Source organism: Camarhynchus parvulus, chromosome 5, assembly GCF_901933205.1.
Source record: "Camarhynchus parvulus chromosome 5, STF_HiC, whole genome shotgun sequence".
Classification (NCBI taxonomy): domain Eukaryota; kingdom Metazoa; phylum Chordata; class Aves; order Passeriformes; family Thraupidae; genus Camarhynchus; species Camarhynchus parvulus.
Window position 1 is genome coordinate 37655863 of NC_044575.1, and position 21474 is coordinate 37677336.

General features: G+C 34.7%; 1 protein-coding gene across 3 annotated transcripts in view; it reads left to right on the forward strand.

The window, feature by feature from the left end:
- Positions 1 to 21474, forward strand: part of MIPOL1 (mirror-image polydactyly 1) — a 187392-nt gene that overhangs the window by 51048 nt on the left and 114870 nt on the right. For all 3 annotated transcript variants that reach the window (XM_030949640.1, XM_030949639.1, XM_030949638.1), the window contains 5 exons: positions 1077 to 1212; positions 2127 to 2232; positions 13395 to 13524; positions 17339 to 17372; positions 17632 to 17802. In XM_030949640.1, the coding sequence (XP_030805500.1) occupies positions 1077 to 1212; positions 2127 to 2232; positions 13395 to 13524; positions 17339 to 17372; positions 17632 to 17802 (577 nt within the window). The remainder of the gene's footprint in view (positions 1 to 1076; positions 1213 to 2126; positions 2233 to 13394; positions 13525 to 17338; positions 17373 to 17631; positions 17803 to 21474) is intronic.

Here is a 21474-nt window from a genome sequence, read left to right on the forward strand (position 1 = left end):
AACCCAGGAAATGTTAAGTTAGTTGATTTGTGTTTTAGATGGTGGTCCTGGTACTGTCAATATGATTTATCATTTTCAGTTTTAAGGAGAAGAGAGAAGAAAATAAATACAGTGGAAGCAGGTGAAAAAAGGGTGGTTGAGTACAGAAAACTCTCTGCCTAAGATAATGACTCTTTGGAGCAATAGATAACTTTCTTTATATTTCTAGGATGTGAATTACAAATAAAGTAATGTCTACAGTGGAAGCAGGAGTTCAGAGGGTATAGCTTTTCTGTGGCTACTTCTTACTGGTTATTAGCTATGAAGTGTATAACCAGAAAATGCTTAAAGAAAGCACATGTTAAAAATATTTGCTAGTTCCTTTCTAATCATTCATTTACTGATTTTGCTGCCATGTTACAAATGAGATACAAATGATCGGTGAGTATCAGTGGTTACTCAAGAAGTTTTATGAGAGTCTTGCTTCGAGAGAATTTTTCTGACCATTGAATCTTGTCTTATTTTAAGTTGTCTATGGCTAGTAAGTTATTTTAAAACTCCAGGTGGCATACAGTATGGAATTCCTGTTGTCAGTTATAATATTTAGAATCATACCATCATTTTACAGATTTCTTCAAGATGAATTCCTAGATTTTTTTTGTGGATATTCTCATATCACTTCCTGTGGAATCATTCAACAAAAAAATTTGGTTTGCTTAGACCTGAGCATCACTTTGATCCCCAAACGTTTTATTACTTTTTTCTCTGTGTTAAGCAATGGTTTTTAGTATTTGCTTTCCTTAAGCATTTGCTGTTTATAGGCTTCATTGCCCATTTATATTCATCTGGTTTTTGCCTTAGTACTGTAGGATATTTATTTGCTATTCCAGATTTGCAGATTCTTTTCAGAATTACAGCATTTAAAAGTTGGAGAAGGGCATCCATTTTTTCTGACTATTTAATACATTTGCAGTGGTTAACAAGTTTGTTAATAAGTTTTGATAATTTATTTCTCTGCATTTTGTTTCAAAGGGGTGTAATAACAACTGGTTTTTAAATTATTTTTCATTTCTTTTTTTTTTCCTTCAAAACTGCAGCAGTGTAGAAAGAAAGAATAGCAGGATGCTCCCTGAATTTATATTGTCATGGAATGATGCTGAAGATTTAGGTGGAAGAACAGAAACTGCATTCCTCTTAAAAGAATTGGACACTCTGAGGGCCAAAAATAAAAAGGTACAATTAAGATATTTAAGATCCCAATATTTGCTTTTTTATAATTGCCTTGCAAAACATACATTTTAAACTGTGCCTGATTTAGTTTTGTTATTTATTTTAGTGCACCAATCACTAGTTTCCTGTAATTTTGGATTTTTAGTATTTGCTTAGCAACTATTTCTCTGGAATTAAAAAAAAAAAGCCTCCAGCCTACTCTCTGACTTTTTTGATCAATGACATAGATTCTTGCACCCTGGATAAAAACCAATGAAGACCAAAGACTAGACCAGAATTTCATGGGTAGAATCCAATTAATGTGCCCTGATAACTCAGCTTTATTGAAGGGGAGAAAATTCCATCTTCCTTGAACATTGCATTGCTTTTAGTGTTTGCTATGTTTGCATGTGCCTAAACAAATCTAACAGTCTCTAGTCTTTCTATGTGTCATTCAATATTCAAGTTCAGATATCTGTCCAAGAACAGATTTAGTAAATACTCTTTAAAAGAAAGGCCTTGATATGTGAAAGAATACCAGTCTTCCATCTGATGAAGAATATGAAAAATATGCATTTACACCAGTCTTTTCAGACTGTAATGTCTGTATCTTGGTAGGAAACAGGCTAAACACCTACATTGAACTTACTCAGCAAGAAGGACTACAGCTGGTGATACCTGAGGAAGAGGATCACAAATAAAAACAATGGCATGTGCATTGCTGCTTGTCTCACAGAGCAAACTAGCCCAGATGTTGAAAAATATATTCTTACCTTTGTTCTTTAAACAAATAAATATAATAATTTGAACTTCTGGTTTAATGCTTAGTGTTTGTATTTTGGGGATGAGAAATTGTTGTTTGCAATTTTATTGTGGTTGAATTACTTGCTGACAGTTTCAGCCAGATAAGAATCTTACTGTCCATTTGCTCAATTCAGCTTCAAGATAAGCTGGCTGAAAAGGACAAGGAGCTGAAGACAATGAAACTGGACTTAGAATTGCAAGACAGAGCTACAGAAGCTAAGATTGCAGAAAGGATTGCAGGTACAGTAGGCAAGCGTTTAACAGATGGCTGTATGGCTCATACGGTACCCGTGGTTGCTATATGACGTGGCCTACTGAATGTTAGCTTTATTTGCTAAAGGAGGGAAGATTTGACTTTTTTTTTAATGTGTGGCTGTTTAGAGTTGCTTAGAAAATAGATGGCTTTAACATCCTGGTACTGGTATTAGTAGGAGCTTTACCTGTATTCATACTGATTTGGGCATTAAATGCATTGTTAACACCATGTCAATCCAATCACAAAAAGGTTGTTTGTTTTGTTGGAAGGTCCTGAACAAACAAGGGGAAATAATGATTACCAGTGCCTCTACCTTTCAACCAGCAGTTCAAATACCACTTATTGTTTTAGCTGGTTCAGAGCAATACTACCCCCTCTCCGTGTTTGGAGATAGTCTCACATTCACCTCAACCAGGGACCTGTGCTGTTCTTGAAAAATCTGCTCTTCTGGTAGTTAAAATGAATTTTTGTCAGATGATGCCATATATCCAGTGAATGAAGTTTATATGAATTCTCAGAAGGAAAGGTTTTTAAGTTTATATCTGAAAGTGAACATGTGTTTATATTTGTTGTTAATTGTTCTTTGGATAGACATACAAGCATGGAGACAGTTTGTATTCTATGCTTGTGGAAACTGCTACTGTAATAAAGCTGGGCATTCTTATTATTGAAAAGTGATTGTGTATACATGTACCCAGTAGATGAAAAATAATCTCAGGTTTCCATGAAGATGTTTAAAAAACATTAATGGGAGTGCTTTTATAAATTCATTGTATCATTTGTTCAGAAAGAAAGTGTTAGCTTGGTAAAATTATTTCCTCATAGATCACACACACTTCATAGAGTATTAATAGTACTAATAGCTGTCCCCAAAATATTTGTACTAAAGGGAGGAGTAACTGTCTTCAGGAAAATGGAGCAGATAATAAACTCTCTAGCTGAAAAACAGATGGCTGACATTCCACTTAATAACAAACTCCTGTGAATATGCTATAGTGTGACTATTATAGATGGAAAAGAGAGTTCCTAGATTTTCTGTGGTGGGGGAAGGGAAAGTCAAATCTAATCAACATCTTAGGAAAAAAATTAAATACAAGCATAATTTTTATTGTTTGGCTTGAATAAGAAGTTTTGTGTTTGTTCCTGGATATTTGCCCAGTGTTTTTACCTCTGTACATGGTTCTCTTTGGTGGAGGTGTTCATTGCTCATTAAAACCTGGAAAGAAAGGTGTGTCAAAAACACAGATAGTTTCGTTTTTATGGATATGGTTGAAATACTTGTTAGGAAATTGTTGTTTTCCTACACTACTGCTTAAACTTTCTATTGATGTCCTAAGCATATTTTTTCTTCAAAACAGAGTGGCATGAATATGGAAATAATAATTTAACATGCTTATTCTGTTTTTAAAGGAAGAATAAACCAAATTTTAAAGACAGCTACATAGTGAAATAACAATGGCCTTTAAAAAACAACATTTTTTTCTCTTTTTATGAGTACAGGAAGTATAAAATCCTTTAAATGCTGAAGAGAGAGGGCAAGAGGCTCCTTACTGCTTAAACTGTTTGCCAAAAGGAAGCATTGTTAATACTTCACACTTTTTTTGCTTCCTGTCTTACAGTTCTAAGAATGTTACCAAATTTGGATAAATGGTTTAAAATCTGGAATTATGTGAACCAGACTGGATTTGTGGAAGCCTGTGTGTGTCTCTCTCGTAAAAGCCTTTGGGAGAGTTCTAATGGACAAGCAGAACCTAATAAAGAACAGACGGTGTGTTCAAGGAAAAACTTATCCCCCTGCATTAAGTTCTTTGAGGAAGGGAGAACACATGCTGCTCTGATTTCAGGTTACTAGTTAATGTTTAATTACTGCAGTGTGTAACACATGGTATAGTGAAGCTTGTAAATATGGGTGTTTGCATTTTTATTATTACTTAGTACTGACTTTGTGATAAGTAAGTGACTCCACAAAATTATATTGTAAAGAGCATAAGAAAGGTACACCATAAAAGTGTTATCTGCTTTGAGGAATATTAGAATTCTGTTTTAAAAGGTAACCCTCTAATTGATAGGCTTTACCTTATGGAAAGAATTGAGAAGTGAAGACAAAGGGTGTTTTGAAATGAAGCTACAACAATCTACAGAAACAAATAATCCAAAGGTTGTCACTTTGTGATTTTTAAATTGTTCAAAGAAAAAGTAAAGAAAAAAAGAGTAAATTTGTGCAATGCTTCATGAGAAAAGAAGAAAAAGTAGTATTAAAGCAGAAGATATACATGATGGAAGAAAAGTATTATACTGTATGAAGTAAATAACTTATTTTCAGATTTTTTTTATTCTTAAATTTTGTTAGCCTTGAAAACGTATTTTAAAACTTCTTTGGGTCCCTATCTTTATGTCAGCTTGTTATGGCTAAAGAAAATTAGAGAATTTAAAGTTTTGATTTCAGACTTTTAGGCATTAGAGGCTATTGTTTCTGGTGGACATAGTTACCACAGGTTCCTACAGTTCATTCATTATTCTTCTGTTGGATTTTGTGTCATTCTGGCCCAATGTCAGAAGCTGCTGTTAGTTTCACGCCCTGTCATGAAGAAGAACAGAGGTGGAGGCAACATCTGGAAAAGCCAAGGAAGCACACACCATAAAGGAACAGACATCAGCAGACATCAGAATAGTGTAAGCAAAAAAGGGAACACCACATAGGAAGCGGGTATGAAAAACAGCCAGATCTGAAATTTGGGTGTGCAGAACTTTCATGTGTTGAACAGAAAAGGGAATCTGAAATTTGGGTGTGCAGAACTTTCATGTGTTGAACAGAAAAGGGAATGGGTGTCACTTGTGGGAGTGGAAAGGGGAAGGAGCATACATCTTCTGAGGACAGACTGAAAAATCAAGATGGAGGCATTGCAAAGGAATAAGTCTTCAAAACAACTAGCTGAGAGAACAGATCTCACTTTGGATGGATGTAGTAAGTGACTTCATTTTTTCCTAATGGAAGAATTAAGCAGGGGATATATATATGAACTTATAGAGGAAGGAGCTGGTAGAGTGTAAGGGAGAGTTATAGAGCATAGTAGTAAGACTGGAAAAAATATCAAAGCCCGATTCTCACAGTGCCATTACTGCAGCAAGATAAGATAGTTGGCATCAGAACCGGAACTCTTGGAATATTTTTGTTGCTATCAGAGTATATATTGAGACTAAGAATAATTCTGAACAAAAATAAAATAAAAATATTTATCCTTAAATCTTTCTGTAGCAACAGCTATTCCATGAGTTGGGATGTTTTTATGCCAGTATCTTAATAATAATGTTACCAAAATTTAATACTTTCTTAAATCAACATCAGCTCAGCAAGGTTTAGTCCAGCCCTGTTAGGGGTTTCACACCATTTTTATTGCTTGAGAACTGTAGATGCTCTCTGAAAGACCAAGGTAATGATAGGAAATACAGTGTGGAAAAAGAGGAAAGCAGTGCTTCTAACATGGTGGTATATATCATACAACTCGCAGTCTCCTGGAAACTAGGGCAATATACCTACAATGAAGTCCCTATTTCGGGTCTGTTTTTATTAAAATGTTGTGAATATAGATTCGTGGTATTTTGGAATTCTTGAATATGGTGTGGAAATATTCATGAACATTATTTGAAGTTTTCTAAATTAACTTGAAAAATAATTACTGAATATGCATATGCAATAGATTTAATAGCAAAAGTAAAAACAAATATCCAAGTGGCTGTTAGCTTAGAGTTAATTTGATTTAATATCCATAAAGTGAGAGGAAATAAGTAATCTTGCCAGTAATAAACTTTGGGTGGCAATAACTTTCAGCACAGAAGAAAAGTATTTTCCATTTCTTCAAAGCTCACTTTAGAGTCCCTTTTTAGATGTTATTTTTCTTTCCTGCATGTCATCCATTAAAGATTAGCTGTGGAAGGTTGGAGCATGGAGAGATTATGAATGACAGAACAACTCCTGCAGAATAATAATCAGTTTTTGGTATTTAATGCTGTTTGACTTTTGCAGACACATTTCTTATTAACCTTTGGTACAAACAGAAATCCAGGTTCCTGATATCTCATGGAGAAGATGAATTCAAGATCCTCTTCCAATTAAACTGAAATAAGGCCAATATTGGGCTTTAGCCAAGAGAACTCGGTAGTTCCCCACTCTCATATTTATAAACCTAAATATGGATGATATTTTACAGTTTAAGAAGGTAATGCATATACTTCCTTAAACTAGTTTTCTTGCATAATTTATTTACATATTTAGTCCGTATAACTCTTAGGGGGTTTGTCCTATTAAATGGCTCATTATGAATACTATTTCCTGAATATATTTTCAAAATATTTCCTGATAAATAACACAATTTTGAAAATAGCTGCAGGATTTGAATCCTCTGTATGGGAAGGTAGACAATCCATCTAAAGAACAGAAAAACAGCACAAGGTGGGGGCGTCATGGCTGGGAAATTCTTGGCTTAACTTTTAACAGCTTAATTTGAAATAATGTGATTTTACTTTCAGATTGTCAGAATCGTTGATTGTCAAAAAGTTGCATACAGCTGTTTGAAGTACAATATATGATGAGTTGGCATAGATTAAAATGTCAATTACTAAGCTATTTATCAGTGGAAATTGTATGTAAAAAGCAAGCTAGTTTCTTCTGCATTTTTTATGACTAGTCTGTCCTTTCTTCCTCACAAGTGCTAGGTGAGCATAAAGAATTGGCTTTTATTCAGGAATAAAAAGGTCTGCAAATTATCTACTTCTTGGGGCATTACAAAGCTTTCCTTTAATGTGATAAATTATAACTTGCAAACTTTAATGCAATGTTTATATTTTCCCCCTAAAAATAAATATTCAGGCATCAGCAATTACCCATTGAAGAAAAAAAGTTTAACAGCATTATGGTTTGAATTTTGAAGTCAGCTGTGTTTAGTGTGTTAGAGGCAGAGGCTTAAGTATTGTACAGGGATTGGCTTTCACAAGAACTGCCTTGGGGTCTGTGTATAATACTCTCTCCTATTCTTTTCCACTTTATTTTTTTTTAATTGAATTGTGATCTGAGTACATAAAGAAAACCCTATGCAGAGCTGCCACTAAACAATTTTAGCCTTTTATTAAGAACACTCTTTTTATAGCATTGGAAATGTAGGAGCAGATGAATGCTATGCACTAAATACATACAACAAACACAGAGCAATAAAGTCAGTGTGTTCTATCAGTGTTTGTTCAGATTGCTTTATCTATAAAGTCACATTTAGGTGTAAATTACTTTTAGTCTATAACTCCTGGTACAGACTGGTGAAAACTCTTACATATTTTTCCTATGATCTTCTTATCACTATTTTACTTTTAGTTTTTCAGTTGTACGTCATAACTGAAAGTAAATGAATCCTAGCTTTCCAAAAGAGCTAGAAACTTAAGTTGTCTGTTTCGTAATAGAACATGTCAACACTATTTTTAAGTTGACAGTGAGCCCTGGAGCTCCTGATAGTTTGCCATTAACCTGAATAAGAACTCTGTAAGTGCTTTAGAATTTGAACATTTCTGGGGATTATCTGCATTTTGTAACATGTATAAGCAGAGACCATTTAATGACACATTTTAAAGGCTTTCATGGCAATGAAGGGTTTTTTTTCTTTATTTGGCTATGATAAGATTGACTTATTTAGGACTTGTGAGCACAGTCATTAAATTTAATAGAAGGAAATCTCAGAGGATTTTGATTTCTAATTTGAGTGGATGAAAAATGCATACAGGTTTGCATTTCTGTAAGGAGAACAAGCATATATCCATACAGTCAAATAAAATTTAATATATATGTAAAACTTACTTATATTGAAAACTAGTTATTGTATTGTAATAATATTTACTGTATCTTCTGAAATACAGTAGCACTGTGTATAATGATCTCATTTTCTTTAGAAGACTTGGCCTGTATTCTAATTTTACTTTTTTTAATGAGTAATTTTAAAAAGTGATTTTTGCTGCCATAAATGTTTTTAGTCCCAACATTTTCCTCCTTTGCCTCTCTTACTCAGTTTATTTTATTTATACTGATGACATCTAGGAAATGAGCAAACAGACTTTTATCCTGGGAATTGTGCTTTCCTTGCTTCCCCTAAAGTTCCATGTTTGGAAAATCATGAAACGCTGTTTAAACTAGAATGATTTCCAGCACACCTTCTCAGTACTGCTGTTTTAAAGGTGGTTTAAAAAGTATAGGAGATAAGTTTGCCAAAAGAATCAGGTTCAACTAAGAAAATATGTACACTGCTTTGACTCAGTAAACTCATACTTGGTATGGTTCATCTTCTTCATATTTACTTTTGCCCATATTAGAAAACAATTAGCTTACTAAACAAATTTGAGTATTTGGGATAAAAAAATCTACTTTGAGTCTCTCTCATTTGACTAAGAATTACATGATATTTGATAAGCTTGTTTAAAAATGGACATATCCAAATATTATTGTAAACACCCATTGATTTGTTTTACCTGCAATATAAGTATTTTACTTAGTTGGCTTACATAGTAGCTAATAATATTTGTTAATGTAATTTAACTGCTGTGAACCTTTACTGAACAAATATTGAAATTTATACAAGTCAAAGAAAGAGAATCTCTAATGACTTTTGTAAAAGCTTCCATTTAATAGTTAAGGAGAAAAGTTTATATGACATACCAGATGCAATTAACAGTAGATTTTACATTTAATAAAAAGAAAGAAGCATATGTATTTGCTTTATTCATTCCATCATAATTTGCATTAGAGCTGTGGGTGTTTAATGAGCAAATTCCAGCTAAAATGCTATATTGATTTTCTAAGTGAACTTTGTAATAGCTATCTACCTTACAAAAGCTCTCTGTTTACAATTGTTTTCTTTACTAAAAACTAAAAATGTTTTAGAATTGATGAGTTTAGCATAATGATTCTTTTAAAATAAAGAGCTCTTTTAGAGTATGCAGGGGTTTTAGTTACAAGGAGAAAGATGTTATTAAAATGTTAAAAAATAAAGTTTATACAACTAAACTAAAAGTGCTGTACTTTTATATACTACAATATTTGCAAGCATGGGAAAATATTTTTTTTTCTTAATTCAGTTCTCTGGGATTTAAATATTTTAACTCTTGAATGCCATTATATATATATGAATTAGTAACAGACACATTTTAGCTTAATACTAGACTGCTCATATTACATTTCTGTGAGTCATTTTCTTACTTGAAATATGAATTCTGTACAAATTTGTGTTTCTTCTTGGTCAGGCCTCAAGACAGAAAGGATAGGAGTGGCTGGTATGCCACTAGAAGGTCTCCAAGGAAAACCTTTTAATGGTGACCAGAGCAGTTGGTGAAAAAGTAGATGGATCTGTTTTTTCTTTGGATCAGGCACCTAGTCACTCTAGCAGTATGGAGTTAGTATTTTGCTGGATATGTCATATCTTGAATGGAATTTAGAAGCATGACTTCGTATTACTCTCAATCATTTTTCACCTCACATTTTAAAGAAGCATAGGGATGATAATCTGGATAATTTTTACTCTTTCTAATATGAAGGAATGTCATGTCACTCTTTCATAGACTCTAACTGGACAGCTTATACATCACTTGTTTTCCTAGATATGGCACAAAATGTTTTGCTTTGCTGCTGCAGTGAGACCTAAATGTGTATGCATTTCACTTATTTCAAGCATGCTGTGGTCCTTACAGTCCTGAACTTCTACTTGGGACTCATCCATAGCTCAGTGTGAATGGGGAATGTTCAGACTACCTGCAATCTTGTGACTGTCATAATATTCCCTAGAGTAGGTAAAAAGGAATTTAAAAAATGTTAAATAGTAGTCAGAAATGTATAGCCACTGGATAACAAAAACATCAAACCTAAATTCAGCTTTGGCTAGTGAAGAGATCAGGTGACTTAATCATACATAGACCATTAAAATGAGCTAGATGAGGTCTTTAAGTATTTTTTAAATAAGTAACTTCTTTTGGAAGTGTCAGTATTGCTATGTTGTATTAATATGCCATGTATCTAAGTATCTTTTTTTTTTTTAACTTACATTACTATGCAAGCATCTTACATGGTTTTCTACATTTTCCCTAACCTGTTTTGGTATTAAACTTGCAATATGACTTTTAAGAAACACTTTTAATTGATATAGAATGACATAGAAGTGACATGAATTATATATATATATGTCAATTTGAGAAATATATATAATATAGAATTTACATGAACTATATAGAATTTTTTAATGCAGTTTGTGGATTTGGTCAGTGGGATATTTACCCCAGTATTTTACTTTAGTGGAAGGATAAGAAAACAACAAGAAAGAATTGCTCAATTAAAGTTACTTTTCATAGCTGCTGGTTAAAAGACTGTTTTGTAATAGACTTTCAGGTGGGGGAAGGGGTCACTGTTCAAAGGCAATTAGCATCTGAGCTGCTGTCAGGGGTGGTAAGATTTCAGATAAGCAGGATGCTTAAATAACTTGAAAAATATCTTTTTCTGAATGCTTTCATACTGTTACATGTACATTACTTTGGTTTAATGACAAGGAAGAAAAAAATCTGTTTTTTAAAAGCCTGTATAGTCATTATTACCACTGGCCATATTTATGCAGAGGAGGACTGAGATATGCCAAAAGACAGTCGCTCTACGTGTACATGTGCATTGAAGATCCACTGCAGCAGTCAACAAACTGTGGGGTTTCATGCTGAGGTGAGGGTGTTCTAAGGTCTGACAGAAGTGGTGCACTTGAACAGGCCAGAAAGAAGTTAGCTAAACTGGCAAATAATTAACCTCATAATAGTAATAAGTGCCAAATCTTCAGTTATTTTAGACAACTTTCAATTCATTGCAGCAGTTGTTTTCAAGGTGAAAATTGCATAGTGTTTCCACTTGCAGCTTTATGAAAAGGGTTCTCTGTGAAGTGTCTCTGTTATGATGCTAGATAAACTGACATAATTTACTGGAGAAACCATGGCAAACAAATATATTTAGGTACTGATAGGTAATAATTACCATACCAAATCAAACTGCCTGTGTATTCCAGATCCAGTCAGGACATAGCAGTTGAGCTGTAGTTTACCCAGGCAGTCATTGCTCTGGCACTAGTTTCCCTGCCATCACAGATCTCAGCAATTGAAGTGGAAGTCTAGTGAGCTGAAATGCACAGCCTAGGTTACCTCCTATGGTTTTTGCTTGTCCTTGCTGAGCCACCTACCTTTGCAGATATCAGATGCATTCTCTGCAAGTGCTGCAAACTTATTGCTGGATACCAGCCAGTGCAAATGTAGTGTTACAGCTGCCTTAGTCCTTAGTTTTTCCATTCCACATCAAGCAAAGTTTTCTTGTTGCAAACAGGGGAAATAGATCCTCAAGAAAAAAAACCCAACACTATACTTCTGGATTAAAGAGAATTTAATCAGTGTTTGTTAATTTTTGCATACATTTCAAAATCTGTGCTTCCAATGCTGAATTTCTTTTGGTGTTGTTGTTGGGACACAACTGTTACAGCTCTGACCTGATGACTAGGCTTGTGGCTCCTCTGCAGACTTTCTGTGAGGGGAAGGACTGCACTTTCACAATTAACATTTAGCCTTTCCCTGTCTGATTTTGTGTAATGGGCTGTTAGCCTGCAACCTTTCGCGAGGCCTGCAAAAAATGCTTCCTTACTCCTCAGTGACAGTCTTCTCCCCTGCTTGAGGACAAGATTCCTTTTTCCTTGGTACTGATAAAATGTATTTTATGCCAGTAATACAGTTGCTACAAAAATATGCTACTGTGTTTCTATTGTTTCATTCTGTGAAGAACAATATAATGTTTCATTATATATTCCGCTATGGAGTTTTTTGTGCAATAATGTACAGAGGTGAAGTAAGAGTAAAATAACAAATAAAGGCAAAAAAGTTGATCTCAGTTTAGGCAAGAATGGAGGGACAAAAGTTCTAGGCTTTTAGTAAAAGGGAGGAAGTAAAGAGGGAGGAAGAGTTTCTTTGAGATTGTAGTGACTTAAGGAGTGGTTTAGAGAGGAGCAGATAGTTCTGAAGGGAGTAAGGAAGCCCAGCAGCAATGGCTCAATAGAGAAAGTTCTTGAGAAATAAACATCAAAATTTGAGAACCACTATGTTAGAAGACTTTGGCTCCTAACCCAGTGGCATAACCCAGTTTGACAGACTAGAAGGGCCAAAAGGGCCAAGGAGAATGGAGAATTCAGGAACCTATAGATCTCAGCTGAGTTTTTTGAGGTTCCAGTGAGAGAGAATATAGTCCTCTGTCTTGGAGTGACAGCGGTCTTACAGCATCCTGAAAGTCCCTAGACATTTTGAATGCATGGTTTTATGATGACTGTGAGGAGAGATTTGCAGTATTGCAGAGGGAAATGATGAAAGTATGAATAAAGATTTTAGTGGAGGCAGGGTCGGGGTAAGGATTCTGGCAGTGTGCCAGAGATGGTGTTAGACATATTGACAGGGGAGAGGCAGGGAGAAAATGTAAGCTCAGGATGAGGAATGACTTGAAGGTGTTAGTTTGCTCCTAAGGATAGACAGTAAATCTTAGTTTATTGGTACCTAATGCTCCAAGGTCCATGTATGCTGTGACAGATAATATAACAGTATATTACACAATAAAGTAAAGGCTTGGCAGAGAAGGAGAGATGCCAGCTGTACCACTCTTGTGATACCAGAGACAGACTATAAAAATATTAGAATTTTTAATATCACTGTGCCACCCTGATAGGAAGCAGTCTGATGGTAATAGTTTTAAGGTATGATTACTTTTAACTCTGTGTCCTAGAAAAAACTTGCTAGTGTCTTCTATGATTCTGAGCTTTCAGAATTACTTTTCCATTAAGCAAGTATTCAGAATGCCCAGCAAATCACTTTCTTTCCCTGTTAGATTTTATAGGGGTGAATTTGAAAACACATAGCTTTATTTAATATGTTAAAGTATTGACTATAACAATTAACAGCAATTTAGTGTTGTGTGTAAGAAGCAATATAGACCTTATGCAGAATAATCCCAAGGTCACTGGAGAAGTGTTGATTTTAGGAGGGGGTGGCAAAGGCCAACATAAGTGCATCTAATAGTGCTTTTCCCTGTCAAACTTGTTTGTTGAACACACTTTTGCAGCTCTGGTGGAAGAAGTTTATTCTGCTCAACGGGAACATGATGAGGCTGTCATGGCAAGGCTTAGGTTAGCCAATGAAGAGAGAGATGAAGCATTTCTGCAAGTACAGCGTTTAGAAGAGTCTCTCAAAGAGTAAGTATACATTTCCTGCACCATGTAAAAAAGCTGTTGTGTCACTCTGTGACAGTCATAAGCTGCTCAGCAGTGGTTATAGGAAAACTTAGCACATTATTATCCGTGCAATAAAATAGACTAGGGCTAGTCTTACTGTGTTATTGGTTAATTTGTTAGCTGTTTTATAAAACCCTGTTTTTCTCTGGAGACTGAGAGAAGGTGAATAATTTTGATCACAAAAATTAAAAATATAATCAAAAGCTTCAGTATTGATTTATTGAGGGAGATATAAGATGAATGTGACATTTTATAGGGATCTTTTGACACAGAGTACCAGAATGTCAGTCAAAAGTTGCAACATATAGGAAATCAATCAAGCCTTTAAGCCCACTAGACATTTCCTTCAGCAAAATTTCTACTAATTATATGGGTGACACAGTAAAAATATATGGGTTTTTTCTCTATCTTTAGTGTAGGAGCAGTTTGTAAGGTAATAAGGGTACAATTAATAGTTCATAGATTTTTTTGTATGCCATTTTAATACAACAGAAACAGGCAATCTTATGTTAAACAGAACTAAGTCAGGGGAAAATTATAAAGAGTGGTTTCTTTCTCCCTTGGGATATAGGCAGCTTTGAAGCTACAGTTTGCTTCTCCATACAATCTTTGGCCATCTGATTTGTGATGATCTTGGTGATCATCTTTGTTAGTTCCACAAAGACTAGAGTGGCTGAGAAATTTCTCTTACTTTTCTGCCAGGAGAAATGCAAAGAAACAAGCTTCTAATGGCAGGAGACTGAATAGGTGCAGTAGTTGGTTTACTAAATAACAGGCAATGATGTTTTAATTAATTGGTTCTATGAAGAACACTCCTCTTTCAGACAGAAAACCAGTCATCTTCTTTTGGATATTTTTATAGTTCAGGCCAGACAATATTATCTAAATTAATTTCAATAATCTGCACATAGTTTGTCTACCATTACTCTTTAGAATTTACAAGTTAATAGAGTAATCTTGTATGTTCCAAGAGTAAAGAAAATTTTGTATGGCTTCAAGCATCACATGATCCTGTATATAAACAGTTAGCATAAACTCAAGATCTTTGATCTTAAAGCTCTCAACTAATGCTGAAAATTAACTATTCTGTTCAACAAATTTGGTCAATGACTTGGGTTTCTGGCATATTGCTGCTTTCTCTGCTGGGGAATCCATAGACACATGAGTGGCAGTTCTTGACACACATGAATCCCTCAGAACACCTTCACTTGTTTTCCCTTCAACCCCTTCTGTCTGCTTCACTCATGTTCTTGAAAACTGACTTAGTTCTAAGCAAAAGTATGAGAAAAGAGAAGAAACTCCATTTCTCAGAGAACATGCGTAGTACCTTCCTCAAAAGCATGTCATTGCAGAAGGCGCTGGAAACACTGGTAATGCCAAAGTAGTACTTGTTCCCAGGAGAATCAGTAGCTCCCTTGCCTGATAGTTTGAAGCCAAGCTATTACATTTTATTGCTATCATTTAGAGAACAGCAGTTGTACTAGCTGTCATCCACTTGGATGTTCTTTCCCATGCTTTATAGAGAGGTCTGATACCCTGATGCCATTCACAGTTTCAGAAGTGGTTTAAGAGATTTCCATGTGGAGAACATCAGCTTTCTTTTCTAACTACCACCCTTGATAGTTTCTTCCTTCCTTATGGTGGTTGTTCAAAAGGTCAAGTTCCCTGTCTGAGATGTGGAGCACATAGAGGTTTGGGATTTTTATAAAGAACATTGGCTACTTGTGCCACACTCATCAAGTATTAGAGCACAAGTCACTCTTCCCATCTGCTTTGGACTTACTCCAATCAGAGAACTTTACAAGAGTGCAATATTGAACAGCCTGCCAACCTTTATCAAATGCCTTAATTCTTTCTTTAAATTAGCAGCTGGAGCAGTTCTATTGTCATTATTTAACTGTAACAACTAAAATTCTTTCAGCCCTGTTGGCTCTAGGGGTTATGTTATCAGAATGTGTTTAGAAGTGGGAGAGGAGGAATCCTTGATTACTGCTGTTTAAAATCATAATGTTTTCATTCATTGTCTATGCACAGCACAGGGAGACTTAACAGGGCAAATACACAGCTCTGGGTGCTACTTTTTAAAAATATTGTCACCTAAGGAGATGTTTGTATACCTACAGATAGATCCCTTGTGGCAGTTATATGCTGAAGGTATGCTTATGGCAGAAGTTCATGTTCTTTTTTCCACTCCCAATTCTCCCTAAGGTATCTTGCTTACCCAGCCTGTTGGTTGGCTGGGTGATTTTGTTGACCCACACTTTTAGCGGTGTAGAAGTCCTCTGGAGAAGCTGGGTCAGTCCTGCCAATTTACTTTGACAAATACTGTTCTTTTCATTGTGAATACAAACTAGCTGGAGATCCATTTTTAAGTCCCACATGAAGTGGTACTTAGAACAATGTAAAAACCTAAAGCAGGATCTTAAACAGGATCTTAAAGTAGGACCTTAAATCTGGACCAAGGATCCAACTCTGAGAATTTATTATAATAATATATTAATTAATACTATTGTGTTTGTTATTTTATTATTTGTGTTACTTTATTAATAAAGTCAAACCCAGCAAAGGTTAGCTTTTACTTTATTTTGTTTAGTTCTGGTGCTGACTGAATATGTTGGAGTAGTTCCTGCTTGTGAATGCCATATAAATATAACAGTGATAGTATATTCTGAAATATACACTGATAGTATATTCTGAAATATGTTTTTTAATTTAAAAAAATTTATACTGATTGATTTACTATGCCTTATGTACTGTTATCTGAAAAACCTAATGGAAAATGTGGTAGCACGCTGTCAAGTGTTCTATAATGTGTTTTAGCTAAAATCATGGCTTTGGAGCAGTGCCTGTCACAGCACTGCTGAAGTGTTGCTGTGTAGAAGATGTTTAATAGTACTATATCTGTCTTAAAATATCATAGGCTACTTTTAGTAGAAGTCACCATTAAGTAAGTAGCAGTGGAGTGGTAAGGTAACTTTAATATGCTCATTTTTCCAGAAGAGAGATCTCTGTCCATTTAACAAACCTTAGATAAAATAAAATGTGTACTATCCCATTTATTAGATTTTTGTGCTGTCACTTACTACTTTTACACAGCCAGTATTCAATGCTGTATGACTAAATTCCTCGTATCATCTTTGTATTTGACAGGTCAATATATGTTCTGTTGAAATAGAAAGGGAGGAAAGTGCAGGCAGGTTTGTTCCAGAATTAAACGGGGGCCTTGCAGAGAATTGGCTTAGCTTCCTATTTTATGCAAGATATAAAATAAAAATATTTTTAAAGTTACTTCAACTGGTTTGGGATTTTTCCTTCATTTTGGAAGAAAGATATGGAAAAAGAATTCCTTAAAAATGAAAAAAAAAACCCTATCAACAAAAGCCATGTTCTGTTTCATCTGGGGTGCAGTAAAAAAAAAAAAAAAAAATCCCAGCATGTAAAAGTTGTAAGCCCAGAAATAAATAAAATAAAAGCATCAGTCATTTCTATCACTGGGGAACTTTTTTCATCTAAGCACATATGAACAATTGATCCTTGTAGTCATATATAGCAGTAAACATTAATAACTTAACAGTCTGAAGTCAGTGCTGAAGATATGGAGCATTATTGAAAGATGGAGTCGAGCAGGTGGCACTTTAATATGTTCAGTGTCATGGTTGACTCTAAAGACTAGTAGAATGAAATTACTTGAGGTTCTAAAGATTTAAAAAGCGAACTCATTTTGCTGCACTAAGGAAATGCTACTGATCAGGCTTTCTGTGTCCCTTTTTTCTAGGCTAGAAAATATTAACCCTGAAGAAAATGACATGGTAAGCCATTCTCTGAGGAGATTTCTTGATGTCAGTCTTATATCTTAGAGGCTTAAGTTCAATTGAGTGGGTTTCAAGAACTAAGATGTGGGAAAAAGAAGAATTGACACACTAATAATGTACATCTTTGCTGCAATATGAAAATTCAATAACTTCACTCAGTCAATTTACAATTCACATGTGCCTATTAATTAAAACCCTATATTAAATAAAATATATTAAAACTTCATGTCTGACTAACATATAATGCTGTTGGTAGACATTACAGGAATTACTGAACAGAATAAACAATGCAGACACAGGGATAGATATACTGAAGAATGGAGCTATAATTCTGAACCGAATACACAGGACCAAAGAACGTAAAAAGAAAATAATAGCTGAGGAAATGAATGCAGTAATAGAGCAACGGGATGCTGCTTTATCTCAAGTAAGTCTCTACAAGTATATTATCACTCAGTAGAAAATTTATTTTTTTGTTCTTTTTTTTTCTTGGAGGGGGGCAGGGGTTGGTTTACTTTTGGGGAAGAAAACTATTTTGTTTACTTTTCTCTCTTGAAAATCTCAAAGGAGAGCCCTTGTAGTAAATGTCTGATTACTAATCAACTTTTTCTTCATGGTAGTAGTGTCTGTTAAAATGGCATCACTGTGTTTCCTGAGAAAAGTTATATTTGTGGTTTTTGCACTTCATTACTCTCTGTCTTCTTTCTAAAACAAAATGGTTTTCAGTGAGTTGACCAATCTAAAAAGCTATTTAGGGCTTAGTTTTGAAGTATGCTAGATTGGTGAAATGCATTGGATGACAGTTAACTGGGACAGAAGGATTTATAAAGGTTTGTAAGTAGCAAAAATATACATTAAAGGAAAGTTACAGTACCACATGCAACAATGCAAGCAATTCCTCCCTTTGTTGCCTTACATGCAGGAGATAAAAATCAGCATGTGGTCCTTGACTCTCAAAGTCTTACCCATCTACTACGTGACTTGAAAGAATCTGGGTTCTTTTTTCTGCTCAGATTACTCATTGCCTGCAATTTCCTATTTTGACAGAACAGTAATTGTCTTCATTCTCTTCATCATAAAGAGAGTTTCCTTGCATTTTTCATCTCATGGAAGAGTTTTTCTGTAATTTCTTTGGTTTGAGTTTAGGTTTTTTACTGACCATTTTTTAATGGATTTTTAACTCAATAGGAAAGAGTTGTAAGGAGGAGCAGACCAAGTAGGGAATATATCTCCTGAGAAAAGATCTTAGACTGGATGAAGCCCCTTATGCCAGGCAACAAATTTAATCTGACTCTTCAAATATTGAAAATTTTGATTTTTAATGTAAGTAACAAAAGTTGGCCCACATGTAACTAATTTAAAGTCAGCTTCGTGATCTTTAATGATATCAATAACGTTAATTGAATTTATGTTCTATTGAGAAGTCCTCTGATAAAAGTTCCCCCTCTACAAACACTGTAATTTTCATGCTTTTTTCAGTCATTTTTTACATTCTCTCCTACTTTAACCTTGAAAGCTCCATCTGCCTGGTGCTTAGAATATTTTTTGTGTCTGTCAAGAGTATGTATTGCAAAAAATCTTAATGTATTATTGGTGGTATTTTACTTTCTGAGTCTATTTTTTTTCCTTTTATAATAATATTGCTGGGATGTTTCCCAGCACAGCTACTGGGAATCGTCCAACAGCCCTTCCAAAAGTTTATGTTCTTTCTTCTTGTACAGGACATTCAAAAAGTGAGCATCTTGTAAGAGGAAAGCTTTCAGCAAAAGAGAAGGATCTCTTTTGCTGATCTTGATATTTTTGTTTTCATTATTTCAGTTTTTGGTTCTTTGTTGAAGTGGACTTTCAGGCATACTTGGACCGTGCAACTTCTATCAATGTCAGAAGAATTTCATTGTCAGGCATTTTAATACATTTTTTAAATGTAATTGATTTTAGGCTGCCTGTTTAAGGAGTAATCTTTTCCAAGTAATCAGCTTGAAAATTAATAAAGATAATAATGTTGGATAGTAATGGCTCAGGTGTCACCACTAGCAAAGCTATCTTTAGCCATATCAGCAAAAAGCACAGGTAATGTTAACTAGATACTGCAGCTGAAAAAACAAATTAATAGAATAGTAAATCCTGACAAAATGAAGATGTAAATATTTGGTATTAAGCTGCAGTACTATGATACCACTAGCCATTTATAGCACCATTGTTTTAAATTAATTGTTAATAAAACTATTCATCATGTGTTTTCAAATATGTGATGCTTTTACAGCTGTTACTGTTGAATCTAGAAAATAGGTCCTTGGAATTGAAGCTACCTTTTCAACCTGTGTTTCTCACTTGATGATTCCTTGGGAATTCGTACCATACTTGAATTATTAGTAGTCTTTTGTTAACATTGCAATAGCAGTAGTTATTACAGTGCTAACAGCAAGAACAATAGGAGAGGGATTCTACATTAGACCACAAAGGGACTAGATATAATTCAGGGGATGTATATGCTTAGCATAACAAGTGCAAATTATTGGAAGTTAGATCTGGGGTTGCCTCAGGCATTCCTAACAATGCAAGTTAAAATCTGTTTCTATTTGTGGAAGTGACATCAAATATGAAGGGGGGAATTGAGAGCAGATTGAGAAGAAGCAGAAATAGAGTAAACCATTAGCATGCTATGTCTGTCCTCTGAAAAATGCATTTGTAAAGTTCAGGGGTCACTGGGCAATGGAGGTTGAATGTTTCATGACACATGGTGTTGCTTTATTCCTGGTTGCTGTTGCATGGTGCTGGAGACAGCAACGTCATTTGAGTGACCACCTGAGCTGATTCCATATGATAGACAGCTGCCTACACAATAACAAGAGTCTGGCCTGACTGTGTTTAGTGAAGCTGCATCTATTGCTTTTTGCTGTGATTTCCTTCACAATAGCCTGGCATTTGGGAATTGAGCACAGCAAGCCTAGGTAGTGTCTAGCTTTTGAGGGTTAACTCACAGGATTTCTGATTTTTCCAAGTAAGAAACAATAATATGAAAACCTTCACAGCTTAAACACATTGCTTTGATTTCAAGTGAGGAATAAAGTACATTTATGGAAAATGGACAGTCTTTAAACTATGCATTTCCTATGACCAGGTAAATACAGATTACTTCCAACTAGTCTTTTAAATTCAGTTTCATCATGCTTTTTTTGGTAGCTATACTACTGAGCTGCATTTAGTTGGACTGCAGTTGCAGCATACTCAATGATATAGCTTGTTGTGATTCTTCTGTTTAGATTTTATTTGAATTCATTTATTCTTCAAAAAATGAAGAGCACTATCCATGTCTTGGAAAGGCCATAAAAACGTTTTTTTTTCTAGCTGTAACATCCAAGAACCTCTCTGTATTTTTTGAGTTTTCCAGCGTGAGCATTGCTTCTTACTAGGAAGCAGATTGAGGCACTTCTCTCACTGTATTGAGCTGTGCAAGTGTATGTAATCTCAGATCTTTCACTAGATTGCTAAGCAAATATGCAAACTACTTTTTGTATGTGTGAAAACAAATGAAATGGTATAAACTCAAATATTTGATACTACTTTTAGTATGTATTTTCAAGTGAATAATAAACAAACAACTAAAGCATGGCTAAACATTGACATCCATCTTCTCCTGTATCAACCCCCTTAAAAAAACAAACTCAACAGTTTGGTTGTATTTGCTAAGATATGTTTGTTAGTGAACAGATATTCTGTGATACTGAGGATCTACAGTGTGTTTTATGACTGATCCTCTGAAAGAAATAAAACATCATTTTCTTGTCTGTAACATTCAGTTTTGTCTTAACTCATTCAAGGAAAAAAATGTTTGTCCAGTTGATCATAATGCAGTTTTACCTTTCTTGAGAAATCTCTCTTGCTTGAGTAATCCAGTGAGTGACAGACACTTAGTAGAGATTCCATATGGCATAGTCACATTGTGTGATCCTCATAAAATACTCTAAAGAAGTGGTTTCCAGCAGGAGGCAATGCAGTACAGTGTCTCAGCAACCTATCAGCCACATCACACCTTGTGGACAGGAATGTTAATATCATTACAGGGTTGGCAGCTGAAGACTTGAGTAAGTCATTACAA